The following is a 14,057-nucleotide window of genomic DNA, read 5'->3' on the forward strand; positions in this document are numbered from 1 at the left end:
TCATCATTGCAGTATCTAGAAGCAGAACCTCAATCTGCCTTAGAGAGAAAAACAATGACAACAAAGAACTGCCTAGATACAAAATAAATATTTTGGATGACTTTTTGTAGGATTTGTGGCCTAAGTTCCCTTTCTTTGTTCAGAACTTTTGCTTCATTTCATGGCAGCTGTTTCATACATTGCTGTTATATATCCCATGTGATATTATGAATCGTGCACTGAAGCCCGGCAGCTTCCTCAAACAATTTCCATCTTCAGCAAGAGACAAAAATGGGAATTTAAAGTACAAAAGTAGGCTTAGTAACATGGTAGGTCAAGCTTTTGTTACACAGAATGTGTGATTAGAAACTGAAGATTGCGTGTCTCCAGTCATGGATTTCATTATATATCATAGAACTGCAATGGGATATTTTGTGGTTAGCAAAAAGAATTAACTAAGAATGGCTCGTCACAAAGAAAACTCTTGCTTCTTTCAGTCACTGATAAATGTTAATATGTGACCCAGGTAAATAACTCCTATCTAGGTGCTGCACAACGATTACATATGGATTTCCCCCATAAAGCTTCAGCTGGTAAAGCATTTTAATCCTCCATTATAACACACTGCAAGCCACTGTTTGGAATTCTCTTGCCGTCACTTTTGCTGCATCTCATAGAGCAACCTCTGTAGTGTTTGATGTGGTTTATTGTATGGTCCTCCAACTTTGCATTCCAAATACCCAGCCCCTCCTAGTGTTGCAATCCTGTCTTTGCCTATGTTCTTAATGACTGTGACGTACTAGTTTTTGTTCTTTAACACACTTTGAAAATTGCAAGTGTTGTACAAAAGTTTAAAAATGTTATTGATCCAGATGTTAGGAACAAGGCTCTTATAATGCAGCTTGTAAGTAAAAGTCTTGTACTGTGTGAACAAAATGTTCTCAAACAACACAATTTCATATACATCTCGTCTGCAGTCAGCTGTGCAGTTTCACCAAAGAGCACACATTTGCTGTCACCTTAGATGTGTTTTAAGGCAAGCAAGCTTCTGGCAAAAACACAGCTTTTGTGAGTCTTCTCATACCAGTAGCAGAACTCCTGTTAGTGAGACACTGGATTCAAATGATGGATTGATATCTTGCCTCGTCTTGAAGTGCATCCTTGTGGCACATTTTGCAGTCAACTATAAGTCCAGAATGTACTTGGAGTGACCACCATGGCATACAACAGCAGATCATTGTGTGCCACAGGGAATGTGGATTTTCACTGAACTGTGTAGATCATGAGGATGCTACAGATCTCTTATGAGACCCCTGTGGTATCTCTGCTGTTTTAGGCTTTCCCAGGTATGCAGGGCTCTACTTAAGTCACCTTGTATTTTTCCTATTTGTTTGAAGGGATATTGAAAGAGAAATTAGATGTGATCAAATGGAGTATAGCGAGGTCAGCAGAAGTGTGGTAACAAAGCGAAGACCAAAATTCAGTCAGGAGAAATGTTATACTACTAAAAAATACTTCAGAGAGGAAATTCAAATGTAGGCTTTATTGTAAACAAGAAAATAAAAACCATATTGTAGATGTGTAAGGTAACACAGACCGAGTAGCAGGGCTTGTTTTAAAAATAAACCATAGATATTCCATAGAAGTCACTAAAGTTTGTGCACCGAAATGTTCAAAGGATGAAGTAAGACCACTAAGAGGAGTTACAGAAACTTGTAAAAGCACAGCAGATCCCATTAAAAGACTATGGGAGATTTCAAAATGAGTATAGGACAAAAACCAAAGAGTGATTCCTCAGTGAAAACTTTGAATGTTACATAAGAAATGACAGCAGTCATACAGCAGTAGAATTTGACACTAACAACATGTTTGTTCTTATAACATTCTTCCTGAAGAAAATAAATAGATTACAGAGTTTGCAATTATGAAATGGAACTCTGAATGAATGTGACCGTATATTTTATCAAATAAAGACATTTTGGCTGTCTCCCCGCAACAATCTTTAATTGTACTGGATGTGATGGCCTTCAACCATTTTAGAATTTTAAAGTGACCAGTGACTCGTTAGATGCAGAGTACAAGTAGATACAATGTTGAAAAGAAATACTTGTGAGGCAGGAAGCCGATAATATATACTTCTCGTTGTGCGTGACTTACACACCCCGAACGTGTATTTTCAGTACTGTAGTAGGAGAGTCCACTCACTTGATGAAACAGACTGAACAGATTTTCACACTGTGTTTTGTGGTGTACTCTGCATGCGACATAGAGCAGCATTTTCTCTGAGAATACTACTGCATTTGTTATGAAATATATTTCGTATTTCGATAGATGCAACTGCTCTTACACTGGGGCTTATTTGGTAATTAACAAACTAAAAATCCAAACGTACTGACATTCCATCACCAATTTTTTTCCTGTCACTTATTATTTCTTTCGCCTTTGGCAGTGATTTCTTCAATTGTGAAAACTTCCTAGCTGCTCCATAGTACAGAGTCCATGTTAAACTATGGATTCTGCTATAACTAGTTGGGTAAGCCATTTCTAACATTGTCAGAAGGCAAGGGCATCCCACCTCGAGCAAGATTGTGCCTGGCAAAGCATTGAAGTGTTCAAACCAACCTCTAGGATAAGGACAGCTTTACTTTTCCATGTCAAAATGAAAATTAGAGGTGTTGCAGTTATAGTAAAAAAAAAAAGAAAAAGGGGGGGGGGGGGGCAAAGAAGCCAAGAGTTTGATTTTTTTACCCTATGTGGAAATGACTATTACCTAAGTCACTGCAAGTCTTTTAATATTATTGGTCAAAGTCTTTTTATGTAGAAACACATGTATTTCATTGTTCATAATTTATTTTTTCCTGTTTTTCATGCCAAAACTGACAACATTTGTGGTATTTTAAATTCGAAAACAGTCTTCCAACCTTTCCGTACCCTTTTAATAGTTTAATCAGCTTGAAAAAACAGGCTACTTATAGTCCACTAAACTCGGTTTTGTACATAATTCACTATTATGATTGTGGATATTTTATTCCCATGCTTTCAAAAGATGGTGGTTCATTTTAAAGAATTTTATTCTTCTTTGCATTTCTTAACACACACACACACACACACACACACACACACACACACACACACACACACACACACACACACACACACACACAATAATCTGAAGGTTATTATATCCAGATGTATCTAAAACTTTCAACAACAACAGAAGGCAGTCAACTCAACATGTATTTGAACTTCCCAGACATACTGTCCAACCATTGCAAGTCAAAGACCTGAAGAAAAATTATTCAGGATCTCCAGTTCCAGAAAATCCACTCCATTAACCATTACTAAAAAGGAAACTCAAAATGGAATGTGGGTCTGTTAAAAAGGAAGGCATGGGCTTCAAGTAAAAAATAATAGGAAAATAATAGAATACATTTAATTAAACAGGACTGTTGATAAATGTGTTAAGAGGATGTGACAAAATGCAATGAAAATTTGGTAACAAATAAACATTAAAGCTACAAATAAAATATATGTTGGAACTTGTTTTAGGTAGACACCATAATTCATCATTTTATGCTTCTGCCTTATGCCACACAAAAAATTACCAATGAATAAGCATGCCAAACATGGGTATAAGCAGACACATGGCCCAACTCAATATGTATCAACAGTTAATTTAACAGCAAAACACTGTACCTCAAGACTGCTTCAGCACTTATGTACTGTCACCAGCCAGAAGAGCCCAACTGGACATTCTACTAGTTAAGTTAGCCATCATTCACTAGATTCAGGATTAGACCAGTGTTCAAACATTGGTTAGTGCAATTGAATGTTGTACTGTAATTAACACATGTGATCTTCACACTGAGTGTCAATCTTTGTACAATACTTTGCCTAAACCTGTTTGGCCCTGTGATGAGGCTTTATAGTTGTTACATGCATTTAAGACATCACAATAACAGCAATTATTTTCAGTGGTAGAGGGCTCTCTTCCTGCCACATTTACATTTGATGCCAAGTGTATTTGATGAACACACTTAAAAAGGACTGTGTGTTGATGGAACATGTTTGAACTATCTTAATTTTACAGATGAAATTGTACTGTTTGTCCTTGGTGCAGATGGCCTTGAATAAAGAAACAGAAGAAGTCTGAGAGCAAGTAGGAAAGCAAGTCTGAAAATCAGTTAAAATAAAATGAAAGGAAAGTGTAGTCACAAATTAAAAATGAAGTCATAGAATTAGATGATAAGTTTGGCTATTTAGTGTAGATGAAAATGACTGGGAGTACAGCAGAGGCAGTTAGCAGTTGAGGAGGAATTGACTGAACTGCTTTTGGTAACCTAAGCAGTGTTTTGAAAACTAAGCTTCTTAGAGTCTAAGAAGGAAAGTTTCCAACTGAAGTGTATTAGCAGTTTTGATTTATGGCAGTGAGGCATGAACATAAAAACCTGAGGATGAAATATTGGGATTTTTAGTGGAGTAGGAGATGTAATTATGAAACAATGGAAAACCCAGGTGGGAATATAAACCATATATAGAAAAGGATAGATTGCTAGAACAGTGAAGTTGATTGCTGGATACAAAGAAATAAGAATAAACTGAGGCAATCGCCTAATGGAATGATATTTCTTTTTCTTCCAGTGCTTCGCAAGCTGCCTTATGAATTGCGTCTCAGAATTTTATTCAACAGCAGCAAGTTTTTTCTGATAGCCGTAGCTGGTATAAAAACCAACTAGGATTATGCTCAAGACTTTGTATATTATATTGAATATTAGTGGCTTTTTGTGATTCAATGCCAAGCTCAATCTCAGTGTCTTGTGTAAATGTGAAAAAATGGTCTGATATGCACTCTGCCACTCTCATAGTCCTCACACCTTGCAGGCTGCCACTCTCATAGTCCTCACACCTTGCAGTACTATTTTTCTTGTTTCGTTTATTGTGATGTAGTGTCTAATGGAGTTAAGGTTAATACTTGGTTTTGTCCCTGTATATCTATGGATATACTTACATTTAAACCAGCTGTTTAGAATTCTTAAGTAAGTTTGCAGACAGAATTCTTTCAACATTTCACTATTATTATTTATTGTGTTTTTGCCATATTTCCCCACTATATCACAATTGACTTTCCACACATTTATTGCATTTAAGTCTCCTAGTAAAACTATTTCTTTGTGATTCCCTATATTTTCTAGAGGTTTTGTCAGTTGGGTATAAAATAAGTCTCTCTCTCTCTCTTTTTTTTTTTTTTTTTTTTTTTTTTTTTTTTTTTTTTTTTTTTTTTTTTTTACATCAGTGTCCTCATTTGGTGAACAGGCAACAATAATCATCATAGAATGACCCTTTAGCTTCAGCTGTACATGCAGGATTCTGTTACTGTAGTCCAGTCCACGAACAATGGCAGTTCGTACAGGTCAAGACAAGGGCGGGGACTGCATTGTTTCTGGTCCGAAGTGACAACTGAGGTACACGCATACATATGCTTTGCACTTGATGAAAGCGTGTATCCCACAAATCGCCTTTCACTGGCTTGTGTAGAATTTGTTGCTCATCACCACCAACAGCCATGACAACCCAAGTGGAATAAAAATTCACTGAATAACTCACTATGATTGCGTATAATGCAATTGCAGCTGAGTGCTCAGAACACTACTAAGCACTCATTGGCTGCCGGAGAAAGCTTGATGTAGCTATGAAGAACAAGCCTAAACTCGACCACCGTCATTCATGACTCCAATTATAATACTATAATATATTCCCAGCTGGTTCCCCCAACCCCAGTGGCAACTCCAATTTGCGTTCATTGTTCTTTGGTATACTTCTATAAACGTAATGTAATTATCTTTGTTACATCCCATACTTTTTCCCTTTGATTTCAGTTAGATCCACTTTATCAATGTCAAAGTGCTTTATTTCTTTAAAGACGTTGATTGTTGTGGCAATTCCATGTTGCAAATCTACCACCACTACCAGCACCACCACCAGCACCACCACCTATAAGCACAGTATCATTTAATAGCTCCATTCGTGGTGGCATTTATATTCCTGTATTCTGATCTTTTCTGTACACTCATTATTTTAGGTATAGTTGATGGCTTATATTAAGCTTATTTTATACTAGGGAACAATGTTCTATAAGGTAGAACTCTGTTTGTAATAGCAATACATATTTTGATGCCCACACTAAGGATACCAGTCCATTGTTCCGTATTCCAGGTGGTCTTTTCAATTGTCTGTTGTTCTTTAAGCCTTCCAGCAATTGCATGCTAGTGAAAAGTCTCTGACTGTCTGATTGAATTTTGAAGAAATGTTGAGATTTGTGGACCTCATTGTTGGTGACACACTAACCTGGTTGCCATGTGACAGATCTGAAAGTGCAGTCTACCAAAATACGTAATTTGTTAAAATGCGTCAGGAGTAGAGAATCCAGTGGATTATTTAAGAAGATATAGTAGCCAGAGAAGATGATGGAGGCCTCTCTGCCAGAAATATCTCCTCCCCTAGCATGGCACAGTTGAGCCAAGGTTTAAGGGGAGTTGGAATGCCCTATCTCGCCAATGTTAAATTTGCTAACTTTGTGTACCTTTTTCTTTGGAACTATTATCTTCAGAACTTTGAAATTCTGGCAGAGGTTTTCAGCATATATTGTGAGCCCACTGAACTAGAACCAATGTTTTCTTTTTGTTGGTATAGTATTTATGAATTTTTTACCATTAAGCCATTTTTTATTGGAAAAAGTATAACATAAACTTCCCTAGTTCAGAGAATAAGCCAGTTCTTGTCATGATTCTAGTTCAGTGGCCTCTTTGAACTGTTTTGCAGCATTTCTGAAAATTTGAATGTTGTTGGTTGAGTGGTTTATGAGATAAAGGTACATGTAACACTAAAAATGTCAAATGCCAGAAAATGCGATTAAAGTAATTTATTATGAAAATTCACAAATACCTTTTATTCTATTATCAAAAGTGTCCAGCAGAGTAATCAGGGTCATCTTCTAGTTCTTCTTCTTCACCTAGAAGCTTTCTTCTCCTTGCTGCCCTTGCTTTTTTTGTATTAAATTCAGCTGCATACTGAGCCTTCCTTACTCGCACGCTGTCCAGAAGCTGAAGACCTCTGATGGTGTTGATACCAGGAGCAATGCCGAGCCTTGCCATGACCTTTAGCCTACCCATATGACCATCATTGAATGAAATAACAGCATCACTGACTCCCCATTTCAATGTTTTTATCCCAACAAATACATTCTTAGGTACACGAGTCCAAATGAGGTTGTTGAACGACTCGTTTTGATTCTGGGTACAACCATGAAGACATTTTCGCAGAAGATCAGGATGCCCCAAGTCTCTATATATTGGTTTAATTACTTCCATAACAGCCAATGGAATATAATTTTTATGGTGATAAGGATCCCCAGTAGCTTGAGATTTTCTATAATTGCACCATGACTGAGGACCATCTGGACAAGCAAAATGTTGAGGATTATCATCAGTTGATGATCGATGTAAATATGTGGCCCATACAGCTTGTCTCATTTCCTGCAAATTATTTGCATTATTTCTTATTGCCATACCATAGTATTGTTGTAATTCATTTATAATTTTATCTGACAGGCGACCTCTAATGGTTTTACCATCTGACAAAATTTTGTCCTTCAGATTCTGTTTCAGTTTCCTTAGACGAGTGCCCATTCGTTTCTGAACATGACCGACACATTCTAGTTTAGTTATTGTCTTATTGACATATGGCATGGATTCTGTAACACTTTTGTATGCCTTGGAGTCCCCATCTCCAAGGAATTTTGTGTAAAATACTCCCCGTTCTTTTTCTGATCTGCTAAACATTTTCACAGCAGCGGCAGCCTCCATGCCTCCACTCGTACCTTCATAATTCTTGCTACATATGTGAGCTGCTTCTATCTTACCAGATGCACAATGGTAACAATGTTTAGTGAGCACTTCATAGTCCAAAACTTTACCGCTGTCCACACTAGTAACAGTAGCAACAGCATTTTTGGATGTGTGACCCCTTTTCTGCCAGGTTCCATCAAAAGCAACAGGGATATCTGGGTTTCCTTCATTTATATATTTTGCTTCACTGGCAGCAGCTTTCATTGATAAATCTGCTACAGACTGAACAGCATCTCCTATCACTTCAGTGTAATTGTCAATTTTAGCAGGTGGAGGTGGAAGATTCATTATGGCACAAAATGTTTGAGCAGCAGTATGTCCTTTACCAATTGCTCTCATTGCATACATTAGCCTGATATTACTCTCAAACAAATTGCTACTGCATGTTTTAGAGCTCCAAAAACAGGTCTCATTTTCACAACTGGCACAAACTATAGCAATTTTGCAGGAAAGTCCTATAGATTTTGTTATGTTCATATCAAAAGAACCTCCACAAAGATTACAACACAAACATTTCTTCATAAACTCAGTAAAAACAGGAAAGTCGACTAAAACATATTGTTCATTAGAAGCTTCATCTGTAATTTCACTTGCACAGTTTGATAACTTCTTTTTTGATGCACTGGTGGGCGTGTCTCCTTCACACATCTCAACTGTACAAACGTCAGAACTTTCACCAGCATCAACAGGTGCTGAAGCAGAATCACTTGAACAAACGTTATTTGTAAATCTATTACCGCGAAACTTTCGCTTTTTAAATAATGATGCACTCCTAGGCATCGTAGAAACTACGCACTCACCACTGAAAGTCAAAACAAGACAGATAACAAACTCCAAATGAGCGACAAACTAAACTCGAGGCTCAAAACAAACACTCACAGATCAAAAACTGAACAATAAACACAGCTAGTCGTAAAAACAATGGTACCTATGGAAGGATCAAAGATTCTACAACTGAAGAGTGAAATCCACAGCCTTCTATATGTAATGTTTTCGGAAATGCGAAGATTTAAATGTGTACAAATCACAAGATGGGTAACTTTGCTGGGCGCACATGTAATTTTGAAAAATTAAATAAAAATACTTCCAATTGGAATTTCTTAACAAATTTTGCACCATTTTAAGCAGAAAATTTCAAATTAAGTTATAAGGTTAAAAACTGAAAATGTGAATTTTTTCCATTTTCCGGCATTCCAACTCCCCTTAAGAGTAGCAGAAGTGATGGGAAATAAGCTTTATTTGGTGAAACCATAGCATTTCTTCATCCAGGCACAGGAACAGGCCGAAGTGATGCTGACCCCCTTGCTGTCTACACTAGTGAGAGTTTTTGAGATTCCTGTGGTGTACACAGTTCAGTATGACACATTTAAACAGTGTGTGTTTTGCATTATGACAAGAAGACAGTACTGAATTTATACAGGGACATCAAAATGAGTGCTGTACATTTTTGAAATTTTTGTGAACTGTCAGGACTCCGGCTTTAATTCCTGGGTGGGAGGTTTAAATTTGTTGCAGAGTAATTGTCTCGTCCATCTTTAGTTTTGTAAATGCTTCCAAAATATTCTTGACTCACTGCTACCCTTACTTTCATCCAGTATTTGAAGAAAGGCTTCATAACATTTTTGTAAGCTGATTTTTAGTTATGATTGTGCTCATATCATCTACCATGTTTCCTATGACTGTTGAGGACTCAGCAAAAGCCAATGATAATTATAGTTTTTGTTCTGTTTCTCAGAGTGATGGCATTGGAAAGGACTTATTCATTACCTTGTTAAGCTCTGATTCAAATATTAAAAAAAGGTCTAAACACTCCTTTTACGCATGCAATACTACTTCAAAGCTGTGGTCTGGGGCATACTCAGTGTGTTGTAAATACAATTAAAATGAAATTGATATTTAAATGTCTGACACCATTGATACCACACCATCTGTAGGGCACAATTTTGTGACTGTTGCTTGCAGAAAGTCTGCAAGCATTTCTATAACTAATGTCTACTCTGTAGTCATTTATAGTGTCACGCCGGCCGGAGTGGCCGAGCGGTTCTAGGCGCTACAGTCTGGAACCGCGCGACCTCTACGGTCGCAGGTTCGAATCCTGCCTCGGGCATGGATGTGTGTGACGTCTTTAGGTTAGTTAGGTTTAAGTGGTTCTAAGTTCTAGGGGACTGATGACCTCAGAAGTTAAGTCCCATAGTGCTCAGAGCCATTTTTATAGTGTCACTGTACTAGAATGTGACGTGCATTTGTCTTAACATATTGGTGTATCTTAAAACAGAGTTATTGCCATACCAACATCAGTTATTGAAAATCTCTCCACGTAATATGGTTTCTATTTGGACTCCACATTGCATAATTGACTAGAGTTCAACATGTCAAATGGGGTAATTGCATCCTAATATGTTATTCTGTAAGAAATTGAATCATAATTGCCATTGTGACCTTCCTGCCCAATTCCATGTTATTGGATGAAATGTTTTACTCCATTAGAATTGCATGTGATTGTTTTGGCAGTTGATATCAGATGTTCTTTTCAGAGTGTAAGAAAGATGGAAGGACACTGTAAACTGCAGAATATGTAAAACTATGTGGCACATTGGTAAGATGATGATTTACACATTTAAAAATCTAACTTCAGCTTTTTTTCCAGCCCTTCTGATTAGGATTTTTATGGCTTCTCTAAATTCAGCTCGTCGAATGTCAGAATACATGAATGAATGAGCAGGTTATGGCCGATTCAATCTCCTTTATTAGCTCAGTGTATTTATTACTCTGTTTGTAATGATTCCACTTTTATGAGACGTTGAACCCAAGTATAAGAATAGTACAAGAAAAAAAGGAATTTGTTATGGTGAATACTGGAGTGGTTCCCTCGAAAATGACACGACCAATTTCCTTCTGCATCTTTGTCCAATTAAAGAGTGTCCTCCATCGGTAATGAACTAATAAGTGATTAGATGTTAGGACTTACTCTTCCTTTTCTGGGATGCTCTGACATAATAGGATGTTGCTGTAGTAACAGGCTGTAATAGACTTTCCAAGAAGTCACTTTTCTAACTCTAATGGGGGACATAACAGTTTCTCTTTGAGGTTTCCTCCAGCTTTCACGTTTGCAGCAGTATATATCCACTATCCTTCTGTACATTCCTTCCAGTCATCTATCATAACTGGGTTGTTCCAAGGGGCTCAAAATCCACAACTGCTCTTTTATTGCAAGCTTAATAAGAAGTGATTTAGGCAAGTACATAATATTTATTATTTGTGAATGATTTATACTGACTAAAATTCTCTTTTAATCAGCTAAAATCTTGACAGTGATTTCCTTGCATATTTCAGGAGGTATTTGTTGCCTTGTTGAGGTCCTTCCATGCTGCACATAGCCTTATTTTGCAAGAGGATGGCATGCTGACTACCTTGACAGCAGCAGTTGTATTACCCTTGACTGCAGTAGACAAATATGTTGTTTGTGTGTGTAATGTAGGTGATAGTCTTGCGTACGTCTACAGCAAGAAATATGGTGTACGAGAAATAACAAAAGGTAAGTGTGTATTAGTTTAATATGTCTTTCAGAATACCTTGTGAAGCTATTGTAAATTATGTGAAATGCTTTGTTCCTTTGACAAAAGTAAGCTGTTATTGGCTATAAGTGATGCACAAAATGGAGCAGTTGTCGTCCTAGATACTTTCATGTTTAAAACTTTCTCACCAGTCATTTCTTCTCTTTCAAGAATATAGTAACTGATTTGCTTCTTTTCTCCAACTCCATCTTGGATAATATTACTGTTGCTCTGTTTTTAGATAATTTCTTGTCTTTTTATGTTATTCATTCACTTCCTGTATGCTATTCAGGTGAAAAGTCAACCCTGTCACCACAGCCAAGATTTTGTGTTTCATATGGAATCATTAATAACTGTTTCAACTTGTCAAATGAAAATGTGTATAACAATGTCAATATGTAACAAATGCAGAAAGTAAGAGGAGGACAATTCACATTTGTCACCATACAGATGTCTGTCTAATTAAGATCTTGTCATTGGTTATGTGTTTTTACTAGGAAATACAGTTTGTTCACACTATCACTGCTACTGCTTCACAATTAATAACTTGCATTTTTTACTGCAGTTCAAAGCCACCATTATACTGAATGACTCCAACCTGCTAAGGACTGATGACCGTGCAGTTTAGTCCCTTCACTCTCCAAATTAACCAACCAACCAATCAACAGCTGCTGTGTATAGCTGACAAGTGAAATTACGTGGGTGGTGTTGGCCGTCACTCAAGTTCAACCCAAACGAATTTGCACTTTATGTAACTAGCAGCCTGCCCCAGCTTTGCATGGGTAGCAGTAAGACTGGAGGCGTGTCTGGTGTAGTGGTAATCAGTTATGTTGCGAGTCAGTCTATCTATTTGTGAAAACTGTATCCAAATGTACAGTAGTTGCTGAGATTAGCCTCCCTATGCCGACAAAAAAATACAGTGAATGACTTTAATTTACATATGTGTAAATATAAAATACTCGCCATTAGTTGAGGTTCGAGCAGTTGACAGTCACATAAAAGAAAGGGAGTGGGTAGCAGTATAAAGAACAGAGAAAGAGGGAGTCCATAGAGAGAGGAGTGAGTGTGTAGATTAATAGAGTGAAGACTGCGGTATGGGAAGATGGGTGGTGGTGGAGGTGGGTGTCAACCAGGAGCTAACACAGAGCAGCCACTGAAGTTGTGCTCAGCTGCATGCTCTGTGACAGAGTGCCAACTGTCCCCATGGCCAAATTGTAATAAACTGATTCAGATTGGTTGGTGGTCATGCCTACAGAAAAGTCTTGGAGCAGCTGCAGCATAGTTATGAGACATGACTATTTTTACAGGTGCCCTGAAATTGTCATTATTTCCATCTCTCTGAAAGTGGTATTCTGTTGCCCACCCAATTTACAAATATAATGTGGATCATCCTAATGCCACAATTTCTACACTATGAGGGACATGACATAAATAACGCACACTCATTCTTTTTTACTTACATGTTCATTTTTATTTATTTATTCAATATCTCTTTACAGCCCTTCAATATAGTCTCCCTGCTTATCCATGATTGAATCCCAATGTCTTGGAAGCTCTATTATTCCATCCTGGACACCACTGCTGTTTGTGTGTTGAATGGCTTGGGTAATGGTGGTTGAAAGCTCTTCCAAAGAAAGATGATGATGATGACCACGCACAGGTTTTTTCAACTTCGGGAACAAATCAAAGTTTGGCAGACTCATGTCTGGGCTGTAGGGAGGTGCGGCAACACTTCCAATCTGCATTTGCGCAGTTTTTGGGCTACAATATCGCCAATATATGGGCAAGCATCATCTTGAGGAATGTGTTTTCCAGCCTCAAGCAACAGATGTTGGGTTTTGTGCATTTTTCTGCACATGTTTTGCATGAAGTTACTGCTGACACACTTGTTCCACATGGGACTCTGTCATGATACCGAGCGAGGCGGTGCAGTGGCTAGCACACTGGACTCCCATTTGGGAGGACGATGGTTCAATCCCTCGTCCAGTCATCCTGGTTTAGGTTTTCCGTGATTTCCCTAAATTGCTCCAAGCAAATGCCGTGATGGTTCCTTTGAAAGGGCGCGGCCAACTTCCTTTCCCATCCTTCCCTAATCCGATCAGACCGATGACCTCGCTGTCTGGCCTTCTCCCCCAAAACAACCCAACCCAACTTTGTCATGATGATTCTTTGCTGATCATAAGCGAAAATCATCCTTTGATCCAGCGCACCAAAATTTTTTTTTTTTTTTTTGACATGGAGAATCTGAGACTCTCCACTCACTGGACTGTGATTTCCACTCCTGTTCAACGTCTGTAATCCATGTTTCATGAGTAATGACAATTCGACTCGAGAATCCTTGACATTCAGTCAAATCATTGTTTGAGCAACGTTGCAATGTCCAGGCATTTCTGCTTCTCTTCAACATTTAAACAGTGTAGGACTCATCTCGCAGAAATTGTCCTCTTCTTCAAATCATTTGTTAGAATACAGAATGCTGATGTTGAGGGGAATTTCCATGGCTTCAGAGAGTTCCTCACAAGTCGCACAGCGATCTTCTTCAAGAGCGTCTGCCACAAGTTTCACACTTCATTCATCTGTTTGTTTTTGGCTTTACAGGTGTTGGATTATTCTGTCTATG

The 14,057-nt window shown here is 37.9% G+C and overlaps 1 protein-coding gene across 2 annotated transcripts in view; it reads left to right on the forward strand.

Annotated features, from left to right (window-relative positions):
• The window catches only part of LOC124555610 (PP2C-like domain-containing protein CG9801), a 46,948-nt gene that overhangs the window by 24,735 nt on the left and 8,156 nt on the right, over window positions 1-14,057 (forward strand). For both annotated transcript variants that reach the window (XM_047129579.1, XM_047129580.1), the window contains one exon: window positions 11,217-11,418. In XM_047129579.1, coding sequence (XP_046985535.1) covers window positions 11,217-11,418 — 202 coding nt within the window. The remainder of the gene's footprint in view (window positions 1-11,216; window positions 11,419-14,057) is intronic.

The sequence above is a fragment of the Schistocerca americana genome, chromosome X (assembly GCF_021461395.2).
Source record: "Schistocerca americana isolate TAMUIC-IGC-003095 chromosome X, iqSchAmer2.1, whole genome shotgun sequence".
Taxonomy (NCBI): domain Eukaryota; kingdom Metazoa; phylum Arthropoda; class Insecta; order Orthoptera; family Acrididae; genus Schistocerca; species Schistocerca americana.